Here is a 25,334-nt window from a genome sequence, read left to right on the forward strand (position 1 = left end):
ACCCTCACTCACACACCCTCACTCACACACGCTCACTCACCCTTTCACACACACACCCTCATTCACACACCCCCACTCACACACCCTCGCTCTCACACCCTCTCACACACACCCTCACTCACACACCCTCACTCACTCACACCCTCACTCACACACCCTCACTCACACACCCTCGCTCTCACACCCTCTCACACACACCCTCACTCACACACGCTCACTCACCCTTTCACACACACACCCTCATTCACACACCCCCACTCACACACCCTCGCTCTCACACCCTCTCACACACACCCTCACTCACACACCCTCACCCACACACCCTCACTCACACACCCTCACTCACACACCCTCACAAACACACCCTCACTCACACCCTCACTCTCACACCCTCACTCACACACCCTCACTCACACACCCTCACTCACACACCCTCACTCACACACCCTCACTCACACACCCTCACTCACACCCTCACTCTCACACCCTCACTCACACACCCTCACTCACACACCCTCACTCACACACCCTCACTCATACAACCTCACTCACACACCCTCACTCACACACCCTCACACACCCTCACTCACACACCCTCAATCATACACCCTCACTCACACACCCTCACACACTCTCACACACACACCCTCACACACACACACCCTCACTCACACACCCTCACTCACACACCCTCACTCACACACCCTCATTCACACACCCTCATTCACACACACTCACTCGCACACCCTCTCACACACCCTCTCTCACACACACCGTCACTCACTCTCATACCCTCACTCACACACCCTCAATCATACACCCTCACCCACACACCCTCACACACACACTCCCTCACTCACACACCCTCACTCACACACCCTCACTCACACACCCTCACTCACACACCCTCACTCACACACCCTCACTCATACACCCGCAGTCACACACACCCTCATACACCCTCACTAACCCACCCTCTCACACACATTCACACACACACCGTCTCACACCCTCACTCACACACCCTCTCACACACCCTCTCTCACACAGACTCACACAACCTCACTTGCACGCCCTCACTTACACCCTCATTCACACGCCCTCACTCACACGCCCTCACTCACACACCCTCACTCACACAACCTCACTCACACAACCTCACTCACACAACCTCACTCACACAACCTCACTCACACACACACCCTCACACAACCTCACACACACACCCTCACTCACAAACCCTCGCTCACACACCCTCACTCACACACCCTCATACACCCACACTCACATACCCTCACTCACACACCCTCACTCGCACACCCTCTCTCACACACCCTCACTCACACACCCTCACTCACACACCCTCACTCACACACACCGTCACTCACACACCCTCACTCTCATACCCTCACTCACACACCCTCTCACACACCCTCACTTACACATCCTCTCACACACCCTCACTCACACACCCTCACTCACACACCCTCACTCACACACACTCTCATACACACAAACTCACACACCCTCTCACACACCCTCTCTCACACACCCTCTTACACACCCTCTCACACACACACACACTCACAGCTCCCACTCTCCCACCCACACACACCCTCACTCACCCACCCACATTCATTCGCCCTCACTCATACACCCTCACTCACACACCCTCACTCACATACCCTCACTCATACAACCTCACTCACACACCCTCACTCACACACCCTCACACACCCTCACTCACACACCCTCACTCACACACCCTCATTCACACACCCTCATTCACACACACTCACTCGCACACCCTCTCACACACCCTCTCTCACACACACCGTCACTCACTCTCATACCCTCACTCACACACCCTCAATCATACACCCTCACACACACACCCTCACACACACACACCCTCACTCACACACCCTGACTCACACACCCTCACTCACACACCCTCACTCACACACCCTCACTCACACACCCTCACTCATACACCCGCAGTCACACACACCCTCACTAACCCACCCTCTCACACACATTCACACACACACCGTCTCACACCCTCACTCACACACCCTCTCACACACCCTCTCACACACAGACTCACACAACCTCAATTGCACGCCCTCACTTACACCCTCATTCACACGCCCTCATTCACACGCCCTCACTCACACACCCTCACTCACACACCCTCACTCACACAACCTCACTCACACAACCTCACTCACACAACCTCACTCACACAACCTCACTCACACACACACCCTCACACAACCTCACACACACACCCTCACTCACAAACCCTCGCTCACACACCCTCACTCACACACCCTCATACACCCACACTCACATACCCTCACTCACACACCCTCACTCGCACACCATCTCTCACACACCCTCACTCACACACCCTCACTCACACACCCTCACTCACACACACCGTCACTCACACACCCTCACTCTCATACCCTCACTCACACACCCTCTCACACACCCTCACTTACACATCCTCTCACACACCCTCACTCACACACCCTCACTCACACACCCTCACTCACACACCCTCACTCACATACCCTCACTCACACACCCTCACTCACACACCCTCACACACACACCCTCACTCACACACCCTCACTCACACACCCTCACTCACACACCCTCACTCACACAACCTGACTCACACAACCTGACTCACACACATGCCCTCACACACACGCCCTCACTCACACACCCTCACTCACACACCCTCACTCACACACCCTCACTCACACACACAAACTCACACACACAAACTCACTCACACACCCTCACTCACACACCCTCACTCACACACCCTCACTCACACACCTCACTCACACACACAAACTCACTCACACACCCTCACTCACACACCCTCACTCACACACCCTCACTCACACACCCTCACTCACACAACCTCACTCACACACCCTCTCACACACACACACTCACAGCTCTCACTCACGCACCCACATTAATTCGCCCTCACTCACTCACCCACATTCATTCGCCCTCACTCATACACCCTCACTCACACACCCTCACTCACACACCTTCACTCACTCACCCTCACTCACACACCCTCACTCACACACCCTCACACACACACCCTCATTCACACACCCTCACTCACACACCCTCACTCACACACCCTCACTCACACACCTTCACTCACTCACGCTCACTCACACACCCTCACTCACTCACACACCCTCACTCACTCACACACCCTCACTCACTCACACACCCTCACTCACTCACACAACCTCACTCACACACAACCTTATTCACACACCCTCACTCACATACACTCACTCACCCACCCTCACTCACACACCCTCAAACACACACCCTCAAACACACACACCCTCACTCACACACCCTCACTCACACACCCTCACTCACACACCCTCACTCACACACCCTCACTCACATACCCTCACTCACACACCCTCACTCACACACCCTCACTCACACACCCTCACTCACACACCCTCACTCACACACCCACACTCACACACCTTCACTCACACACCCTCATCACACACCCTCATCACACACCCTCACTCACACACCCTCACACACCCTGAATCACACACCCTCACTCACACACCCTCAAACACACACCCTCACTCACACACCCTCACACACCCTGACTCACACACCCTCACTCACACACCCTCACTCACACACCCTCACTCACACACCCTCACTCACACACCCTCACTCACACACCCTCACTCACACACACCGTCACTCACACACACAAACTCACACACAGAAACTCACACACCCTCACTCACTCACCCTCACTCACACACCCTCACTCACACACTCTCACTCACACACTCTCACTCACACACCCACACTCACACAGCCTCACTCACACACACCCTCACTCACACACCCTCACACTCACACCCTCACACACACACCCTCACTCACACACCCTCACTCACACACCCTCACACACACACACCCTCACACACACACACCCTCACTCTCACACCCTCACTCTCACACCCTCACTCACACACCCTCACTCACACACCCTCACTCACACACCCTCACTCACACACCCTCACTCACACACCCTCACTCACACACCCTCACTCACACACCCTCACACACACACTGTCACTCACACACCCTCACAAACACTCCCTCACTCACACTCCCTCACTCACACTCCCTCACTCACACACCCTCACTCACACACCCTCACTCACACACCCTGACTCACACACCCTCACTCACACACCCTCACTCACACACCCTCACTCACACACCCTCACTCACACAGCTCACTCACATACCCTCACTCACACACCCTCACTCACACACCCTCACTCACACACCCTCACTCACACACTCACACTCACACACCCTCACTCAAACACTCTCACTCACACACCCTCACTCATACACCCTCACTCACACACCCTCACTCACACACTCACACTCACACACCCTCACTCACACACTCTCACTCACACACCCTCACTCATACACCCTCACTCACACACCCTCACTCACACATCCTCACTCACATACCCTCACTCACACACCCTCACTCACACACTCACACTCACACACCCTCACTCACACACTCTCACTCACACTCCCTCACTCACACACCATCACACACACACCCTCACTCACACACCCTCACACACACACCCTCACAAACACACCCTCACTCACACACCCTCACTCACACACCCTCACTCACTCACCCTCACTCACACACCCTCACTCACACACCCTCACACACACACCCTCACTCACACACCCTCACTCACACACTCACACTCACACAGCCTCACTCACACACTCTCACTCACACTCCCTCACTCACACACCCTCACTCACATATCCTCACTCACGCACCCTCACTCACACACCCTCACTCACACATCCTCACTCACACACCCTCACTCACATATCCTCACTCACATATCCTCACTCACACACCCTCACTCACACACCCTCACTCACACACCCTCACTCACACACCCTCACTCACACACCCTCACTCACACACCCTCACTCACACACCCTCACTCACACACCCTCACTCACACACCCTCACTCACACACCCTCACTCACACACCCTCACTCACATACCCTCACTCACACACCCTCACTCACACTCACACACCCTCACTCACACACTCTCACTCACACTCCCTCACTCACACACCCTCACACACACACTGTCACTCACACACCCTTACTCACACACTCTCACTCACACACCCTCACTCTCACACCCTCACTCTCACACCCTCACTCACACACCCTCACTCACACACCCTCACTCACACACCCTCACTCACACACCCTCACTCACACACCCTCACTCACACACCCTCACACACACACTGTCACTCACACACCCTCACAAACACTCCCTCACTCACACTCCCTCACTCACACTCCCTCACTCACACACCCTGACTCACACACCCTCACTCACACACCCTCACTCACACACCCTCACTCACACACCCTCACTCACACACCCTCACTCACACAGCTCACTCACATACCCTCACTCACACACCCTCACTCACACACCCTCACTCACACACCCTCACTCACACACTCACACTCACACACCCTCACTCAAACACTCTCACTCACACACCCTCACTCATACACCCTCACTCACACACCCTCACTCACACACTCACACTCACACACCCTCACTCACACACTCTCACTCACACACCCTCACTCATACACCCTCACACACACACCCTCACTCACACATCCTCACTCACATACCCTCACTCACACACCCTCACTCACACACTCACACTCACACACCCTCACTCACACACTCTCACTCACACTCCCTCACTCACACACCATCACACACACACCCTCACTCACACACCCTCACACACACACCCTCACAAACACACCCTCACTCACACACCCTCACTCACACACCCTCACTCACTCACCCTCACTCACACACCCTCACTCACACACCCTCACACACACACCCTCACTCACACACCCTCACTCACACACTCACACTCACACAGCCTCACTCACACACTCTCACTCACACTCCCTCACTCACACACCCTCACTCACATATCCTCACTCACGCACCCTCACTCACACACCCTCACTCACACATCCTCACTCACACACCCTCACTCACATATCCTCACTCACATATCCTCACTCACACACCCTCACTCACACACCCTCACTCACACACCCTCACTCACACACCCTCACTCACACACCCTCACTCACACACCCTCACTCACACACCCTCACTCACACACCCTCACTCACACACTGTCACTCACACACCCTCACAAACACACCCTCACTCACACTCCCTCACTCACACTCCCTCACTCACACACCCTCACTCACACACCCTCACTCACACACCCTCACTCACACACCCTCACTCACACACCCTCACTCACACACCCTCACTCACACACCCTCACTCACACAGCTCACTCACATACCCTCACTCACACACCCTCACTCACACACCCTCACTCACACACCCTCACTCACACACTCTCACTCACACACCCTCACTCACACACCCTCACTCACACACTCTCACTCACACACTCTCACTCACACACCCTCACTCATACACCCTCACTCACACACCCTCACTCACACACTCACACTCACACACCCTCACTCACACACTCTCACTCACACACCCTCACTCACACACCCTCACTCACACACCCTCACTCACACACCCTCACTCACATACCCTCACTCACACACCCTCACTCACACTCACACACCCTCACTCACACACTCTCACTCACACTCCCTCACTCACACACCCTCACACACACACCCTCACTCACACACCCTCACACACACACCCTCACAAACACACCCTCACTCACACACCCTCACTCACACACCCTCACTCACTCACCCTCACTCACACACCCTCACTCACACACCCTCACACACACACCCTCACTCACACACCCTCACTCACACACTCACACTCACACACCCTCACTCACACACTCTCACTCACACTCCCTCACTCACACACCCTCACTCACACACCCTCACTCACACACCCTCACTCACACACCCTCACTCACACACCCTCACTCACACACCCTCACTCACACACCCTCACTCACACACCCTCACTCACACACCCTCACTCACACAGCTCACTCACATACCCTCACTCACACACCCTCACTCACACACCCTCACTCACACACCCTCACTCACACACTCACACTCACACACCCTCACTCAAACACTCTCACTCACACACCCTTACTCACACACCCTCACTCACACACCCTCACTCACACACCCTGACTCACACATCCTCACTCACATACCCTCACTCACACACCCTCACTCACACACTCACACTCACACACCCTCACTCACACACTCTCACTCACACTCCCTCACTCACACACCCTCATAAACACACCCTCACTCACAGACCCTCACACACACACCCTCACTCACACACCCTCACTCACACACCCTCACTCACTCACCCTCACTCACACACCCTCACTCACACACCCTCACACACACACCCTCACTCACACACCCTCACTCACACACTCACACTCACACACCCTCACTCACACACTCTCACTCACACTCCCTCACTCACACAACCTCACTCACATATCCTCACTCACACACCGTCACTCACACACCCTCACTCACACATCCTCACTCACATACCCTCACTCACACACCCTCACTCACACACTCACACTCACACACCCTCACTCACACACTCTCACTCACACTCCTTCACTCACACACCCTCACACACACACCCTCACTCACACACCCTCACACACACACCCTCACAAACACACCCTCACTCACACACCCTGACTCACACACCCTCACTCACTCACCCTCACTCACACACCCTCACTCACACACCCTCACACACACCCTCACTCACACACCCTCACACACACACCCTCACTCACACACCCTCACTCACACACCCTCACTCACACACCCTCACTCACTCACCCTCACTCACTCACCCTCACTCATACACCCTCACTCACACACCCTCACTCACACACCCTCACTCACACACCCTCACACACTCACCCTCACTCACACACCCTCACTCACACACCCTCACTCACCCACCCTCACTCACACCCTCACTCACACACCCTCACTCACACACCCTCACACACACACCCTCACACACACACCCTCACTCACACACCCTCACTCACACACCCTCACTCACACACCCTCACTCACACACCCTCACTCACATACCCTCACTCACACACCCTCACTCACACACCCCCACTCACACACCCTCACTCACACACCCTCACTCACACACCCTCAAACACCCTGACTCACACACCCTCACTCACACACCCTCAAACACACACCCTCACTCACACACCCTCACTCACACACGCTCACTCACCCACCCTCACTCACACACCCTCAAACACACACCCTCACTCACACACCTTCACACACCCTGACTCACACACCCTCACTCACACACCCTTACTCACACACCCTCACTCACACACCCTCAAACACACACCCTCACTCACACACCCTCACACACCCTGACTCACACACCCTCACTCACACACCCTCACTCACACACCCTCACTCACACACCCTCACTCACACACCCTCACTCACTCACCCTCACTCACATACCCTCACTCACACACCCTCACTCACACTCCCTCACTCACACACACCGTCACTCACACACACGAACTCACACACACAAACTCACACACACAAACTCACACACCCTCACTCACTCACCCTCACTCACACACCCTCACTCACACACTCTCACTCACATACCCTCACTCACACAACCTCACTCACACACACCCTCACTCACACACCCTCACACTCACACCCTCACACTCACACCCTCACACACACACCCTCACTCACACACCCTCACTCACACACACTCACTCTCACACCCTCACTCACACACTCACACTCACACACCCTCACTCACACACTCTCACTCACACACTCTCACTCACACACCCTCACTCACACACCCTCACTCACACATCCTTACTCTCACACCCTCACTCACACACTCACACTCACACACCCTCACTCACACACTCTCACTCTCACACCCTCACTCACACACTCACACTCACACACCCTCACTCACACACCCTCACTCACATACCCTCACTCACACACCCTCACTCACACACTCTCACTCACACACCCTCACTCACACACCCTCACTCACACACCCACACTCACACACCTTCACTCACACACCCTCATCACACACCCTCATCACACACCCTCACTCACACACCCTCACTCACACACCCTCACACACCCTGACTCACACACCCTCACTCACACACCCTCACTCACACACCCTCAAACACACACCCTCACTCACACACCCTCACACACCCTGACTCACACACCCTCACTCACACACCCTCACTCACACACCCTCACTCACACACCCTCACTCACACACCCTCACTCACACACACCGTCACTCACACACAGAAACTCACACACCCTCACTCACTCACCCTCAATCACACACCCTCACTCACACACTCTCACTCACACACTCTCACTCACACACCCTCACTCACACAACCTCACTCACACACACCCTCACTCACACACCCTCACACTCACACCCTCACACACACACCCTCACTCACACACCCTCACTCACACACCCTCACACACACACACCCTCACTCACACACCCTCACTCTCACACCCTCACTCTCACACCCTCACTCACACACCCTCACTCACACACTCTCACTCACACACCCTCACTCACACACCCTCACTCACACACCCTCACTCACACGCCCTCACACACACACTGTCACTCACACACCCTCACAAACACACCCTCACTCACACTCCCTCACTCACACTCCCTCACTCACACACCCTCACTCACACACCCTCACTCACACACCCTGACTCACACACCCTCACTCACACACCCTCACTCACACACCCTCACTCACACACCCTCACTCACACACCCTCACTCACACAGCTCACTCACATACCCTCACTCACACACCCTCACTCACACACCCTCACTCACACACCCTCACTCACACACTCATACTCACACACCCTCACTCAAACACTCTCACTCACACACCCTCACTCATACACCCTCACTCACACACCCTCACTCACACACTCACACTCACACACCCTCACTCACACACTCTCACTCACACACCCTCACTCACACACCCTCACTCACACACCCTCACTCACACATCCTCACTCACATACCCTCACTCACACACCCTCACTCACACACTCACACTCACACACCCTCACTCACACACTCTCACTCACACTCCCTCACTCACACACCCTCACACACACACCCTCACTCACACACCCTCACACACACACCCTCACAAACACACCCTCACTCACACACCCTCACTCACACACCCTCACTCACTCACCCTCACTCACACACCCTCACTCACACACCCTCACACACACACCCTCACTCACACACCCTCACTCACACACTCACACTCACACACCCTCACTCACACACTCTCACTCACACTCCCTCACTCACACACCCTCACTCACATATCCTCACTCACACACCCTCACTCACACACCCTCACTCACACATCCTCACTCACACACCCTCACTCACATATCCTCACTCACACACCCTCACTCACACACCCTCACTCACACACCCTCACTCACACACCCTCACTCACACACCCTCACTCACACACCCTCACACACACACCCTCACTCACACACCGTCACTCACACACTGTCACTCACACACCCTCACAAACACACCCTCACTCACACTCCCTCACTCACACTCCCTCACTCACACACCCTCACTCACACACCCTCACTCACACACCCTCACTCACACACCCTCACTCACACACCCTCACTCACACACCCTCACTCACACAGCTCACTCACATACCCTCACTCACACACCCTCACTCACACACCCTCACTCACACACCCTCACTCAAACACTCTCACTCACACACCCTCACTCATACACCCTCACTCACACACCCTCACTCACACACTCATACTCACACACCCTCACTCAAACACTCTCACTCACACACCCTCACTCATACACCCTCACTCACACACCCTCACTCACACACTCACACTCACACACCCTCACTCACACACTCTCACTCACACACCCTCACTCACACACCCTCACTCACACACCCTCACTCACACATCCTCACTCACATACCCTCACTCACACACCCTCACTCACACACCCTCACTCACACACCCTCACTCACACACCCTCACTCACACACCCTCACTCACACACCCTCACTCGCACACCCTCACTCACACACCCTCACTCACACAGCTCACTCACATACCCTCACTCACACACCCTCACTCACACACCCTCACTCACACACCCTCACTCACTCACCCTCACTCACACACCGTCACTCACACACCCTCACACACACACCCTCACTCACACACCCTCACACTCACACACCCTCACTCACACACTCTCACTCACACTCCCTCACTCACACACCCTCACTCACATATCCTCACTCACATATCCTCACTCATACACCCTCACTCACACACCCTCACTCACACATCCTCACTCACATACCCTCACTCACACACCCTCACTTACACACTCACACTCACACACCCTCACTCACACACCCTCACTCACACTCCCTCACTCACACACCCTCACACACACACCCTCACTCACACACCCTCACACACACACCCTCACAAACACACCCTCACTCACACACCCTGACTCACACACCCTCACTCACTCACCCTCACTCACACACCCTCACTCACACACCCTCACACACACCCTCACTCACACACCCTCACTCACATACCCTCACTCACACACCCTCACACACACACCCTCACTCACACACCCTCACTCACACACCCTCACTCACACACCCTCACTCACACACCCTCACTCACACACCCTCACTCACACACCCTCACTCACTCACCCTCACTCACTCACCCTCACTCACTCACCCTCACTCATACACCCTCACTCACACACCCTCACTCACACACCCTCACTCACACACCCTCACTCACTCACCCTCACTCACACACCCTCACTCACCCACCCTCACTCACCCACCCTCACTCACACACCCTCACTCACACACCCTCACACACACACCCTCACACACACACCCTCACTCACACACCCTCACTCACACACCCTCACTCACACACCCTCACTCACACACCCTCACTCACACACCCTCACTCACACACCCTCACTCACATACCCTCACTCACACACCCTCACTCACACACCCCCACTCACACACCCTCACTCACACACCCACACTCACACACCCTGACTCACACACCCTCACTCACACACCCTGACTCACACACCCTCACTCACACACCCTCACTCACACACCCTCACTCACACACCCTCACTCACACACGCTCACTCACCCACCCTCACTCACACACCCTCAAACACACACCCTCACTCACACACCTTCACACACCCTGACTCACACACCCTCACTCACACACCCTCAAACACACACCCTCACTCACACACCCTCACACACCCTGACTCACACACCCTGACTCACACACCCTCACTCACACACCCTCACTCACACACACTCACTCACACACCCTCACTCACTCACCCTCACTCACATACCCTCACTCACACACCCTCACTCACACTCCCTCACTCACACTCCCTCACTCACCCACCCTCACTCACACACCCGCACTCACACACCCTCACTCACACACCCGCACTCACACACCCTCACTCACACACCCTCACTCACACACCCTCACTCACACACCCTCACTTACACACCCTCACTCACACACTCTCACACTCACTCACTCACACACCCTCACTCACACACCCTCACACACACACTCACTCACACACCCTCACTCACACACCCTCACTCACACACCCTCACTCACACACCCTCACTCACACACTCTCACACTCACTCACTCACACTCCCTCACTCACACACCCTCATACACACACTCACTCACACACCCTCACTCACACACCCTCACACACACACTCACTCACACACCCTCACTCACATACCCTCACTCACACACCCTCACTCACACTCCCTCACTCACACACACCGTCACTCACACACACAAACTCACACACACAAACTCACACACCCTCACTCACTCACCCTCACTCACACACCCTCACTCACACACTCTCACTCACATACCCTCACTCACACACCCTCACTCACACAACCTCACTCACACACACCCTCACTCACACACCCTCACACTCACACCCTCACTCACACACACTCACTCTCACACCCTCACTCACACACTCACACTCACACACCCTCACTCACACACTCTCACTCACACACTCTCACTCACACACCCTCACTCACACACCCTCACTCTCACACCCTCACTCACACACCCTCACTCACACACTCACACTCACACACCCTCACTCACACACCCTCACTCTCACACCCTCACTCTCACACACTCACACTCACACACCCTCACTCACACACCCTCACACACACACCCTCACACAGACACCCTCACTCACACACCCTCACTCACACACCCTCACTCACACACCCTCACTCACACACCCTCACTCACACACCCTCACTCACACACCCTCACTCTCACACCCTCACTCACACACCCTCACACACTCACCCTCACTCACACACCCTCACTCACCCACCCTCACTCACCCACCCTCACTCACACACCCTCACTCACCCACCCTCACTCACCCACCCTCACTCACACACCCTCACTCACACACCCTCACTCACACACCCTCACTCACACACCATCACTCACACACCCTCACTCACACACCCTCACTCACACACCCTCACTCAAACACCCTCACTCACACACTCTCACACTCACTCACTCACACACCCTCACTCACACACCCTCACACACACACTCACTCACACACCCTCACTCACACACCCTCACTCACACACCCTCACTCACACACCCTCACTCACACTCTCTCACTCTCACTCACTCACACACCCTCACTCACACACCCTCACACACACACTCACTCACACACCCTCACTCACACACCTTCACTCACACACCCTCACTCACTCACCCACACTCACACACCCTCACTCACACACCCTCACTCACACACCCTCACTCACACACCCTCACTCACACACCCACACTCACACACCCTCACACACACCCTCACACACACACCCTCACACACACACCCTCATTCACACACCCTCACACACACACCCTCACTCACACACCCTCACTCACACACCCTCACTCACACACCCTCACTCACACACCCTCACACACACCCTCACTCACACACCCTCACTCACATACCCTCATTCACACACCCTCACACACACACCCTCTTTCACACACCCTCACACACACACCCTCATTCACACACCCTCACACACACACCCTCACTCACTCACCCACACTCACACACCCTCACTCACACACCCTCACTCACACACCCTCACTCACACACCCTCACTGGACTGTAACGTACACAGCTCAGTTAACTGAATTGTGACGTACACAGCTCAGTTAACTGGATTGTGACGTACACAGCTCAGTGAGCTAGATTGTGACGGACACAGCTCAGATAGCTGGATTGTGACATACACAGCTCAGTTAGCTGGATTGTGACGTACACAGCTCAGTTAGGTGGATTGTGACGTACACAGCTCAGTGAGCTGGATTGTGACGTACACAGCTCAGTTAGCTGGATTGTGACGTACACAGCTCAGTTAGCTGGATTGTGACGTACACAGCTCAGTTAGCTGGATTGTGACGTACACAGCTCAGTTAGCTGGATTGTGAAGTACACAGCTCAGTTAGGTGGATTGTGACGTACACAGCTCAGTTAGCTGGATTGTGACGTACACAGCTCAGTTAGCTGGATTGTGACGTACACAGCTCAGTTAGCTGGATTGTGACGTACACAGCTCAGTTAGCTGGATTGTGACGTACACAGCTCAGTTATCTGAATTGTGAGGTACACAGCTCAGTTAGCTGGATTGTGACGTACACAGCTCAGTGAGCTGGATTGTGACGTACACAGCTCAGTTAGCTGGATTGTGACGTACACAGCTCAGTGAGCTGGATTGTGACGTACACAGCTCAGTAAGCTGGGCGGCTGGTTCGTGATGGAAAGCGACCCCAACAGCGCGAGTTCAATTGCTGTATCGGCTGAGGTTCTCATGAAGACCACCATTCTCAAACTTGCCCCTCATCTGAGATGTGCTGACCCTCAGGTCAAATCACCACAAGTCAGCTCTGAAAAGGAGAGCAGTCTCTGTGATTATGGCGCCATTTACATTTTATTTTACATGATGGCTGAAATAATGGGGAAAACCCTCTGCTCCTCTCATTCAATTCAATGAAAGTTACATCATTCAGGTGGCATCAAAATGCTATTTTTTGTCATGTGATAGAGATGGAGAGAGAGATGTGAGTTTCTATTGAGGGGCCATAGAGATGGTGATCCCCAAATGATAGATGCTGAAATGTGGATGTAACGTTTAATGAGAAAATATTCGGATAAACGCATGGTCACATTTTGAAGTGCTTGTTAACTTATAAATCACAAATAACAGAGTCTAACTTGTTGAATGGACCATTCTCCCCCAGCGACACCGTCTCCGCCCACTCTCTACAGCCTGGTCTCCTGTCAGCAACACAACAGTGACGGCTCCGTGACCTTCGGCTGTTTGGCGATGGACTACTCCCCAGAAATCACCAGCCTTACCTGGAAGAAAGATGGGCAGCTGATCACCACTGGAGTTAAGAAATACCCGTCAGTGAGAAACAAGAAGGGAACCTACACCCTGAGCAGTCAGTTAACCATCACCGAGTCAGAGGGGGGATGCAGCGAAATCAGCTGTGAGGTTCGACACAGCGGCTCAGACAAGAGCATTGGAATGAAATGTAAGTGTTGTGGAAAATGTGAGAAACAGACGCTTTGATTACTTTATTTACATCTTTGGTCATAACACATTTATGGTTCTCTGCATAGTTCTGATTCCTGCGAGAAATAGTGACCACAGAGAAACTGTTAAAATACAATTAGTAATTTTATTGATTACATCTTCTTCAAGAAGTGTCTAACTTGTGTTTCTTGAAGGTGGAGTCAACACTCCAAATGTTCTCCTCACCGTGAGTTCCAATGAAGAAATCTCAAGACAGAAATTTGCAACCATGGTCTGTTCAATCAACGATTTCCATTCAAAGTCAATGACGGTGAAGTGGCTGAAGAATGGACAAGCCATGGGTTCAGGATTTGTCACCTCGCCCCCCTGTGAAGTGAACGGGAACTTCTCGGCGAGCAGTCGGCTGACAGTCTCCGCTGGGGAATGGTTCAGCAAAGCGGTCTATACCTGCCAGGTCACTCATCAAGAGGTCACCCAAAGTCGCAACATCACCGCGTCTGGTAAGAGACACAAACAGAGGAAACAATGAATCATCCTGCACTCTGATGTTAATCCAAATCAGGAATTTACTGAAGTTAGTGCAAAGCACAGAACAACTTCTAATTTACTGCCATGTAGTTTGTGTTTCATTCTGATGTAAGAGCTGCATGAGGGTTGCTTATCATTCACGATTTTATGAATATGGAAATAACTGTATCCCTATAATTTGAAGTAATTTAGTGAGTGAGGTGAATGAATGACATGAAAATCGCTTATTGTCACAAGTAGGCTTCAAATGAAGTTACTGTGAAAAGCCCCCTGTTCGTCACATTCCGGCGCCTGTTCGGGGAGGCTGGTATGGGAATTGGACCCGCGCTGGTGGCCTGCCTTGGTCTGCTTTAAAAGCCAGCGATTTAGCCCCGTGCTAAACCAGCCCCTGGTGGACTTGATACCAGCTTTATCCTGAGACAGCTGATTATATTTGAGTCAGTGGGTGTCTCAAACACTTAACTGATAACAGCTCCGGGGGAAAGTGTTGGAAAGTTCATCCAACCTATTTATGGATCAACCGCTAGTACTTCGTTCCTGAGATCAGGAATGGAATATTTGTATTGGGAATGCTGAAATGCTGATTCGTTAGAATGATATCGGGGCTGACTGTATTTCACAATGAGAATAGTTTTCACAAACCAACCTGATTTTCCATTGCGTATAGAAGATTAAAGGCGGTCTTTAGAGGTTGATGTTTCGAAGTTGATTATTTAGAGGCTGATGTTTCGAAGTTGATTTATTCCCATTTAGAGTTCAGGCTGAATCCTGCTGTCCTGATTCTGAAGATAAAACTTGGGTTGATTTCCACTTTTTTCATTCGCAGATCCTTCCGGTTGCACTGTTGCCGCAGTAACAATACTGTCACCACAAATAGAACAGGTCTTACTGGAGGCGACAGTAACCTTAACCTGCGTCATTTCGAATGCTCCTTATGGCGTCAACGTGTCCTGGAGTGAAGCGAAGAAGCCGCTGAAATCAGAGATTGCCGACCAGCCTGGGGCAGATACTGAGAGCGTGGTCAGCAAATTAAACATCTCGACACAAGCCTGGCTGAGTGGGGCTGTGTTTGACTGTGTGGCGAGCCACCAGGACCTGCCAACTCCTTTAAGAATTTCAATCCACAAAAAAATAGGTGAGCGGTGAGACTGAAGCAATAAGTGAGCCATTGTGTCTATTTCCAGTGTCAGTGCAGCGGTCAGTATTTAGCATTCAGGGTATTTATGGTCCATTCTGATTGGTAATTCCACTAACTAAATACTCTGGGCGTTTAGTGTTTAAGGGGGAAATTGATAAGCAGATGAATGGACAATGAATTAAATGTAGTGATACTGGGTTTAGATGGAGCGAGACTATAGACCACAAGACCTAAGAGCAGATGTAGGCCATTGGGCCCATCAACACCGGTCCAGCCTTCAGTGAGATCATGACTGATCTGCTGTGATAATCTTCAACTCCTCTTTCCCGCCTTATCCACAAATCTCTTGATGCCTTTACTGATTTAAAATATGTCTCTCTCAACCTTGAACATACTGAACAACCCAGAATCTACGCCCCTGGGTTAAATAATTCCACAGCTTCACTTCTCAGATAGGTGGAGGGGCAGGTAGTATGGAGGAGGTGGGGAGGCTGCAGAAAGATTTAGACAGTTTAGGTGAGTGGTCCAAGAAATGGCTGATGAAATTCAACGTGGGCAAGTGCGAGGTCTTGCACTTTGGAAAAAAGAATCGAGGCATGGACTATTTTCTAAACGGTGACAAAATTCATAATGCTGAAGTGCAAAGGGACTTGGGAGTCCTAGTCCAGGATTCTCTAAAGGTAAACTTGCAGGTTGAGTCCGTAATTAAGAAAGCAAATGCAATGTTGTCATTCATCTCAAGAGGCTTGGAATATAAAAGCAGGGATGTACTTCTGAAGCTTTATAAAGCATTAGTTAGGCCCCATTTAGAATACTGTGAGCAATTTTGGGCCCCACACCTCAGAAGGACATACTGGCACTGGAGCGGGTACAGCAGAGATTCACACGGATGATCCCAGGAATGGTAGGCCTAACATACGATGAACGTCTGAGGATCCTGAGATTATATTCATTGGAGTTTAGGAGGTTGAGGGGAATCTAATAGAAACTTACAAGATAATGAATGGCTTAGATAGGGTGGACGTAGGGAAGTTGTTTCCATTAGCAGGGGAGACTAGGACCTGGGGGCACAGCCTCAGAATAAAAGGGAGTCACTTTAGAACAGAGATGAGGAGAAATTTCTTCAGCTAGAGAGTGGTGGGCCTGTGGAATTCATTGCCACAGAGGGCGGTGGAGGCCGGGACGTTGAGTGTCTTCAAGACAGAAGTTGATAAATTCTTGATTTCTCGAGGAATTAAGGGCTACGGAGAGAGAGCGGGTAAATGGAGTTGAAATCAGCCATGATTGAATGGTGGAGTGGACTCGATGGGCCGAATGGCCTTACTTCCGATCCTATGTCTTATGGTCTTACTCTCTGAGAGAGGAAATTCCACCTCATCTCGGTCTGAAATGGGCGAACCCTTACATTGTGATCCTGCGCTCTGGTCCTAGACACTCCCACACGGGAAAATAACCACTCAGCGTCTATCCTACCAAGCTCCCTGAGAATCTTTCATGTCTCGATTAAGCCGCCTTCATTCTTCTAAACTCCAATAAGTACAACCCAGCAAAGTTACCCTCAGCTGCTAAGAAAATCCCTCCATACTCAGGATCAACCTCGTGATCCTTCTCTGGACTGTCTTCAAAACCAATCTGTCTTCCGTAGATAAGGGCACCGAGACTATTCAAAGTATACCAGGTGTCGACTAACTAGTGCCTTGTATAGTTTTAGCCAGACTTCCCCATGTTTATATTCTATTTCCTTTGAAATAAATGTCAACATTCCCTGTAGAACTTGCTTTGTGTGGTTTCTGCACGAGGACCCCCAATTCCCCCGTTACTTCAGCTTTCTCCAGTCTTTCTCCAGCTAAATTTGTCAGGCAATGATTTACCCCTCACGAAGTTGTGCTGATTCTGTTTGATTATATTGAGTATTTCTAAATGCTCAGCGATTGGATCCGTTATAATGGACTCGAACCGTTTCCCACTGACAGATGTTAAGGTCACTGGCCTATAGTTACCTGTTTTTGTCTCCCTCCCTTTTGAATAAGGGTGTTACATTGGCAGTTTTACAATCCTCTGGGAGTAAGGTGGGAGGAGCTTGGTGTGGAGCTTATACACCAGCACAGAACAGTCGGGCCGAATGGCCTGTTTCCCTGCTGTACACTTTCTGAAACTTTCGAATTCAACTTCCGTAAATTCTCAGGGTAAAGGCTTGTGTCCGCCTCAGCTCCGAGCTGGGAAACCGGACAGATCCCAAAGTGGAAAATGAATACCTTTAAAATCCAACACAAAACACATTTCTCTCACATCTAACCCGCGGTTCCATTGTCTCCGGAATTCCCCATTTTACTGACATTTATTGTACATTTTCTGCAGATCCCAACCCGCGGGAACCGTCCGTCTCTGTCCTCCTGCCCTCGGCTGAAGACGTCTCCGCTCAGAGATTCGTCTCCCTCAGCTGCTTAGTGAGAGGTTTCTCCCCCCGAGAGATCTTCGTCAAGTGGACCGTCAATGACAAGCCGGTGAATCCCGGGAGCTACAAGAACACCGAGGTGATGGCGGAGAACGGCAATAGCTCCTTCTTCATGTACAGCCTGTTATCCATTGCAGCGGAGGAGTGGGCCAGCGGCGCTTCTTACTCCTGTGTGGTGGGACATGAAGCCATCCCCTTGAAGATCATCAACAGAACGGTTGATAAATCCAGCGGTAAACCCAGTTTTGTGAACATTTCCCTCGCTCTGATGGACACAGTTAATTCATGTCAATGAGAATCTGTCAATTGCACCTCTAACTAAATTAAAAATAATAAAGGTTTTTTTCCTCCAATTGTGATTTAAATGTACAGCCGCTTAATTAATGGAGCTTCGACTTTGCTGATATTAGATCTGTTTAAGGAGACCAAGATTTCGACAGGTCCCAGCCCCAGGTCAGATACAACCAGAGCTCCCAGCTCAGATACACCCTGGGTCAGAGACAGAGTAAAATTCATTCATTGCAGGATTCACAAAATATATTCATTGACTTTCTTCCCGCTGAGGAGAAATCGGACACTTTCCCATTTCAGACAGACAAACACATCACATTTAGATCTCGGTGTTCCTGCTTCTCCCATTGCCCATCCCTTTAAAATTGATGTCAGCTTAAAATTGCGACATCACACCCACTGGGAACTGAATTGATAATCAAACAGAAACAAGGACCAACAATCACCCATCACGGAGAGGGGAAAGGGAAATGTTTAATCCATTATATCTCCACCTCTCCTACAAAATCAGGAGGAGGGGCGTTAGTTAATCCACTGTCCCCCCACCACCCCAACAGAGACAGGAGGAGGGGCATTAGTTAATGCACTCTACTGCCACTTTCTCAAAAGAGAGAGGAAGGGGCATAAATTAATCCACTGCAACCACACTTCCCAAAACAAAGAGGGGGAGGGGTTATAGTTAATCCACTGCATCCCCACTTCTCCAACAGAGAGTGGGGAATGGACGTTAGCTAATGCCCTGCACCCCAACTCCCTAACAAAGAGGAAGGGACTTAGTGAACCCACTATACCCCTCACTTCCACACCAAAGCATGGGGGCAGTAGTTAATCCAGTGTATCACCACGCCCCAACAAATAGTGGGGGAGGAGCATTAATTAACCCTGTACCCCCACTTTCCCACCAAAGAGCTGGGGCATTAGTTAATTCACTGTCCAGCCGCTTCCAACAAAGAGAGGGGGAGGGCCTAAATAAATGCACTGTCCGCCCACTTCCCCAACAGAGAGAGAGGGATGGGCATTATAAACCCATTTTACCTCCACTTTCTCGACCAAAAGAGGAGGAAGGTGATGAGTGAACTCTCTGTATCTCCACCTCTTCAGCAGGGGGAACCCAAAGAGAATTTGTTCAGCTGGCCAGAGAGGGAGAGACTATTAAATCACTATCCACCTACTCCCCAAGCAGGGAATTTGGGAGTGGATGTGTCTCTACACTAAGGACTCAGTTACTGACATTACAAGATGGCTTGTAGCTTACTGGCTGAAGATTTTAAAAGCCCATCATGCTAAAGATGTTCTTAAACTATCTATTCACGCAACATAATTTTCTTCAGCACCCTTGTTCCTCTTATCCATATGCGACAACTGATTTCCCAAAATCCAAATCCAGACTGGTGATTAAATTCTGCCTGGGTTTTCGCTGTTCTCTCCTGAGACACTTCCTTGTATTTTTGCATTAGGTCAATGATGTCAGCTTGCAACTCACAGAAAACACATTTATAAGCAGAAAGTTCAACATATTCGACATCGGTACCAATAATACCCACAACTGGCAAAGCTACAGGCAGCTGATACAAATACATAGACAGAGAAAGACACAAACACTAAACATACAGGCACATGTACACACACCCACAACCATATACATGAGCACACAGACACAAACACACACATATATGTACACATAGAAACACATGCATACATATACACATAAATGAACAAAAATTTACAAACAGGCACATAAACACAAAGAAGCACACGTTTATGTACACAGAGACACTCGTGGACACACACGCACAAATCCACACACACAGGCTGGCATGCACAAACATGCACATACATCCACATGTCCACACAGATACACAAATAAGCAAACACAAACATATAAAACCATACACGCAGACTGACACAAGAATATGAAACACAACTGTAAGCAATTACATATACATAATAGTAAAAATTATGTTTATTGTCACAGGTAGGCTTATATTAACACTGCAAGAAGTTACTGTGAAAAACCCCTAGTCGCCACACTCACAAGCACATCTTTCGGGACTTGTGGGAAGAAACCGGAGCACGGGACGAAACCCACACGGACACAGGGAGAACGAGCAGACTCCGCACAGACAGGAACCCAAGCCAGAAATCGAACCTGGGACTCTGGCGCTGTGAAGCAACAGTGCTAACCACTGTGCTACAGTGACGCCCACAATCGCACAATTTCACAATGACAGAAATATTTCCATTAAATCAGAGACAATAATCCACATTAACACACTAATGGGCACACGTAGTCACATATTAACAGATTTGTACATACGCTCATACAAACACACATGAATACACATGGAGGCGTCAATACACAGCAATAGATATAAACAAACATCAACGCACAAATAGCACTGCTGCCTCACAGCGCCATAAACCCGGGTTCAATTCCATCCTCAGGTGATTGCCCGTGCTGAGTTTCCACACTCTCCTGTGTCCGTGTTTCCTCCGCGTGCTCCAGTTTCCTCCCACAGTCCAAAGATGTGCAGGTTAGGGGGATTAGCCATGCTATATCACCCCTTCGCGCCCAAAACGTTAGGTGGTGTTACGAGGTTCTGGGGATAGGGCAGGGCGTGCACCGTGCACCTCGGTAGGGTGTTCTTTCGAAGGGTCGGTGCAGACTCAATAGGCCGAATGGCCTCGTTCTCCACTGTAGGGATTATATGATGATGATTCTATGATGAAATACACGCATTGACACACACACACACACAAACGCATTTATCCAGGCACAAACATTAAGACACTGGCATGCATGTTGAACGCAAAAAGACACATTAACACATATATTACTAGACAGGAAAGTATAAACACATATTAACACAGGCAATAATATATAAACATAGATTTCAACACATATACATACAATATATCACTCATATATACACATTGACAGAAGACAAACAAAGTTCCGGTTTGGGCCACTGTCTGTGCGGAGTCTGCACATCCTCCCCGTGTGTGCGTGGGTTTCCTCCGGGTGCTCCAGTTTCCTCCCACAGTCCAAAGATGTGCAGGTTAGGTGGATTGGCCATGATAAATTGCCCTTAGTGTCCAAAATTGCCCTTAGTGTTGGGTGGGGTTACTGGGTTATGGGGATAGGGTAGAGGTGTTGACCTTGGGTAGGGTGCTCTTTCCATGAGCCAGTGCAGACTCGATGGGCCGAATGGCCTCCTTCTGCACTGTAAATTCTATGAAAAAAAAAAATTCTCACACAGGCGCTGACACACAAATACACAGACCAATATTCATTGACACGATGAACACACAGTGAACCTACACAGGCATCTGGACACACAACAGAGGAGTAAATCAAAACACGGAATTTCGCATCGACACAGACACAAAAGCTAAGGAACAAACAGAAACGTCAGGCAATGGCGGCACGGTGGCATAGTGGTTAGCGCTGCTGCCTCACGCCACCATGGACCTGGGGTTGATCCCGCTCCTGGGTCCCTGTCCCAGTGGAGTTTTCACATTCTCCCCATGACCCGTGGGTCTCACCCCGACAACCCAAAGATGTGCAGGGTAGGTGGATTGGCCATGCTAAATTGCCCCTTAATTAGAAAAAAAAAGTTAAAGACATCAATTTCTGAGTGTCATGAACTCAACAGTAGATATGCAATGGAAATATATTAAAGAATGAATTAGCAGCGGGAGAAAATGAAACGAGAATATTAAAAATAAATCGTGGATTAATAAACAATCTAATTATATTTATTTGGCTCTATCCTCATAGATACCACAGAACACACCTGGACTGAAGACGATGAGGATGATAACGGGAACATCTGGACAACCGCTTCCACATTCATCACCCTGTTCTTCCTGAGCATTTCCTACAGCGCTGCAGTCACTCTGGTGAAGGTGAGAAGATTCAATCCACTCACACTTCAAACTGACAGAAGCCGTTTCAAAAATCTCTAAATGTTTGATTGATTGAAAACTCTAACATCAATGTCCCCGATCATAAACATCTGCTTCATCATTTTCTCTCTCTTTTACAGATCAAGTGATCGGTTGACGTTCGGACGCTGTAGATTTTCCTCAGCTGTTTATTATGATCTCTGTGTGGCACAAATACAATATCTCCTCTTGGTGACTCTAACAGTAAAATCTTCTCAGTTTATTATTCTGCAACTGTAACTGAGACAATCTTGGACAGTATTTCTGTTTCCCAGTTTGAAATGTACGAGATAATTTTGGCTGTAATGTAATTGTAGCTAATAATTTCCCTCAATATCATGTCTAAGTAAAGTAATTTATCTCGTTCCTTACTCATAACTTTGGCCTTCCCTTTATATTGAGCTCCTGTTCTCTCTTTCTGGTGCCTGTTACAGTTGTACATACATTTGGCAGCTCAGAGGGCATGTGTTCTGTTCTCACTGTGACCCTCAATCGTTATGTTCCCTTTCGTCAACTTCAAAATAAACTTTTGTGGAATATTTTCTCTGAAATTTTAATAAATATTGAATGAAAAATGAAGAAAATAAGACTTGTCTGAACTCCTTTCTCTCAGGCCCATCGGCACCGCTCCATTTCCCCGATTACACAGTTTTCTCCCTTTTCCCAGACAGATATTTCTCACCAGTCCTGTTTGGGATGTGTCTGAACTCAAGGCCCCTCAGTGAAAGAGCCACTGCGCCACCAAGCGGCCCATCCGGGTAAACACACCTTCACCTTTGCCTTTTTATGGTTAAACTCCAGAGACAGAATGATTGCACAGCTAAAGAATTCCACAGATTCACTGCGCTCTGAGAGAAG

At 50.8% G+C, this 25,334-nt stretch overlaps 1 gene segment (V, D, J or C); it reads left to right on the top strand.

Moving 5' to 3' along the window:
* The window catches only part of LOC140418614 (Ig heavy chain C region-like), a 37,676-nt gene extending 13,020 nt beyond the window's left edge, over positions 1-24,656 (top strand). The window contains 6 exon segments of the C gene segment in view: positions 15,818-16,114; positions 16,311-16,616; positions 17,471-17,779; positions 20,141-20,470; positions 24,310-24,437; positions 24,578-24,656. Coding sequence covers positions 15,818-16,114; positions 16,311-16,616; positions 17,471-17,779; positions 20,141-20,470; positions 24,310-24,437; positions 24,578-24,586 — 1,379 coding nt within the window.
* The last annotated feature ends 678 nt before the right edge of the window (positions 24,657-25,334 follow it).

This window comes from Scyliorhinus torazame, chromosome 5 (assembly GCF_047496885.1).
Source record: "Scyliorhinus torazame isolate Kashiwa2021f chromosome 5, sScyTor2.1, whole genome shotgun sequence".
NCBI lineage: Eukaryota > Metazoa > Chordata > Chondrichthyes > Carcharhiniformes > Scyliorhinidae > Scyliorhinus > Scyliorhinus torazame.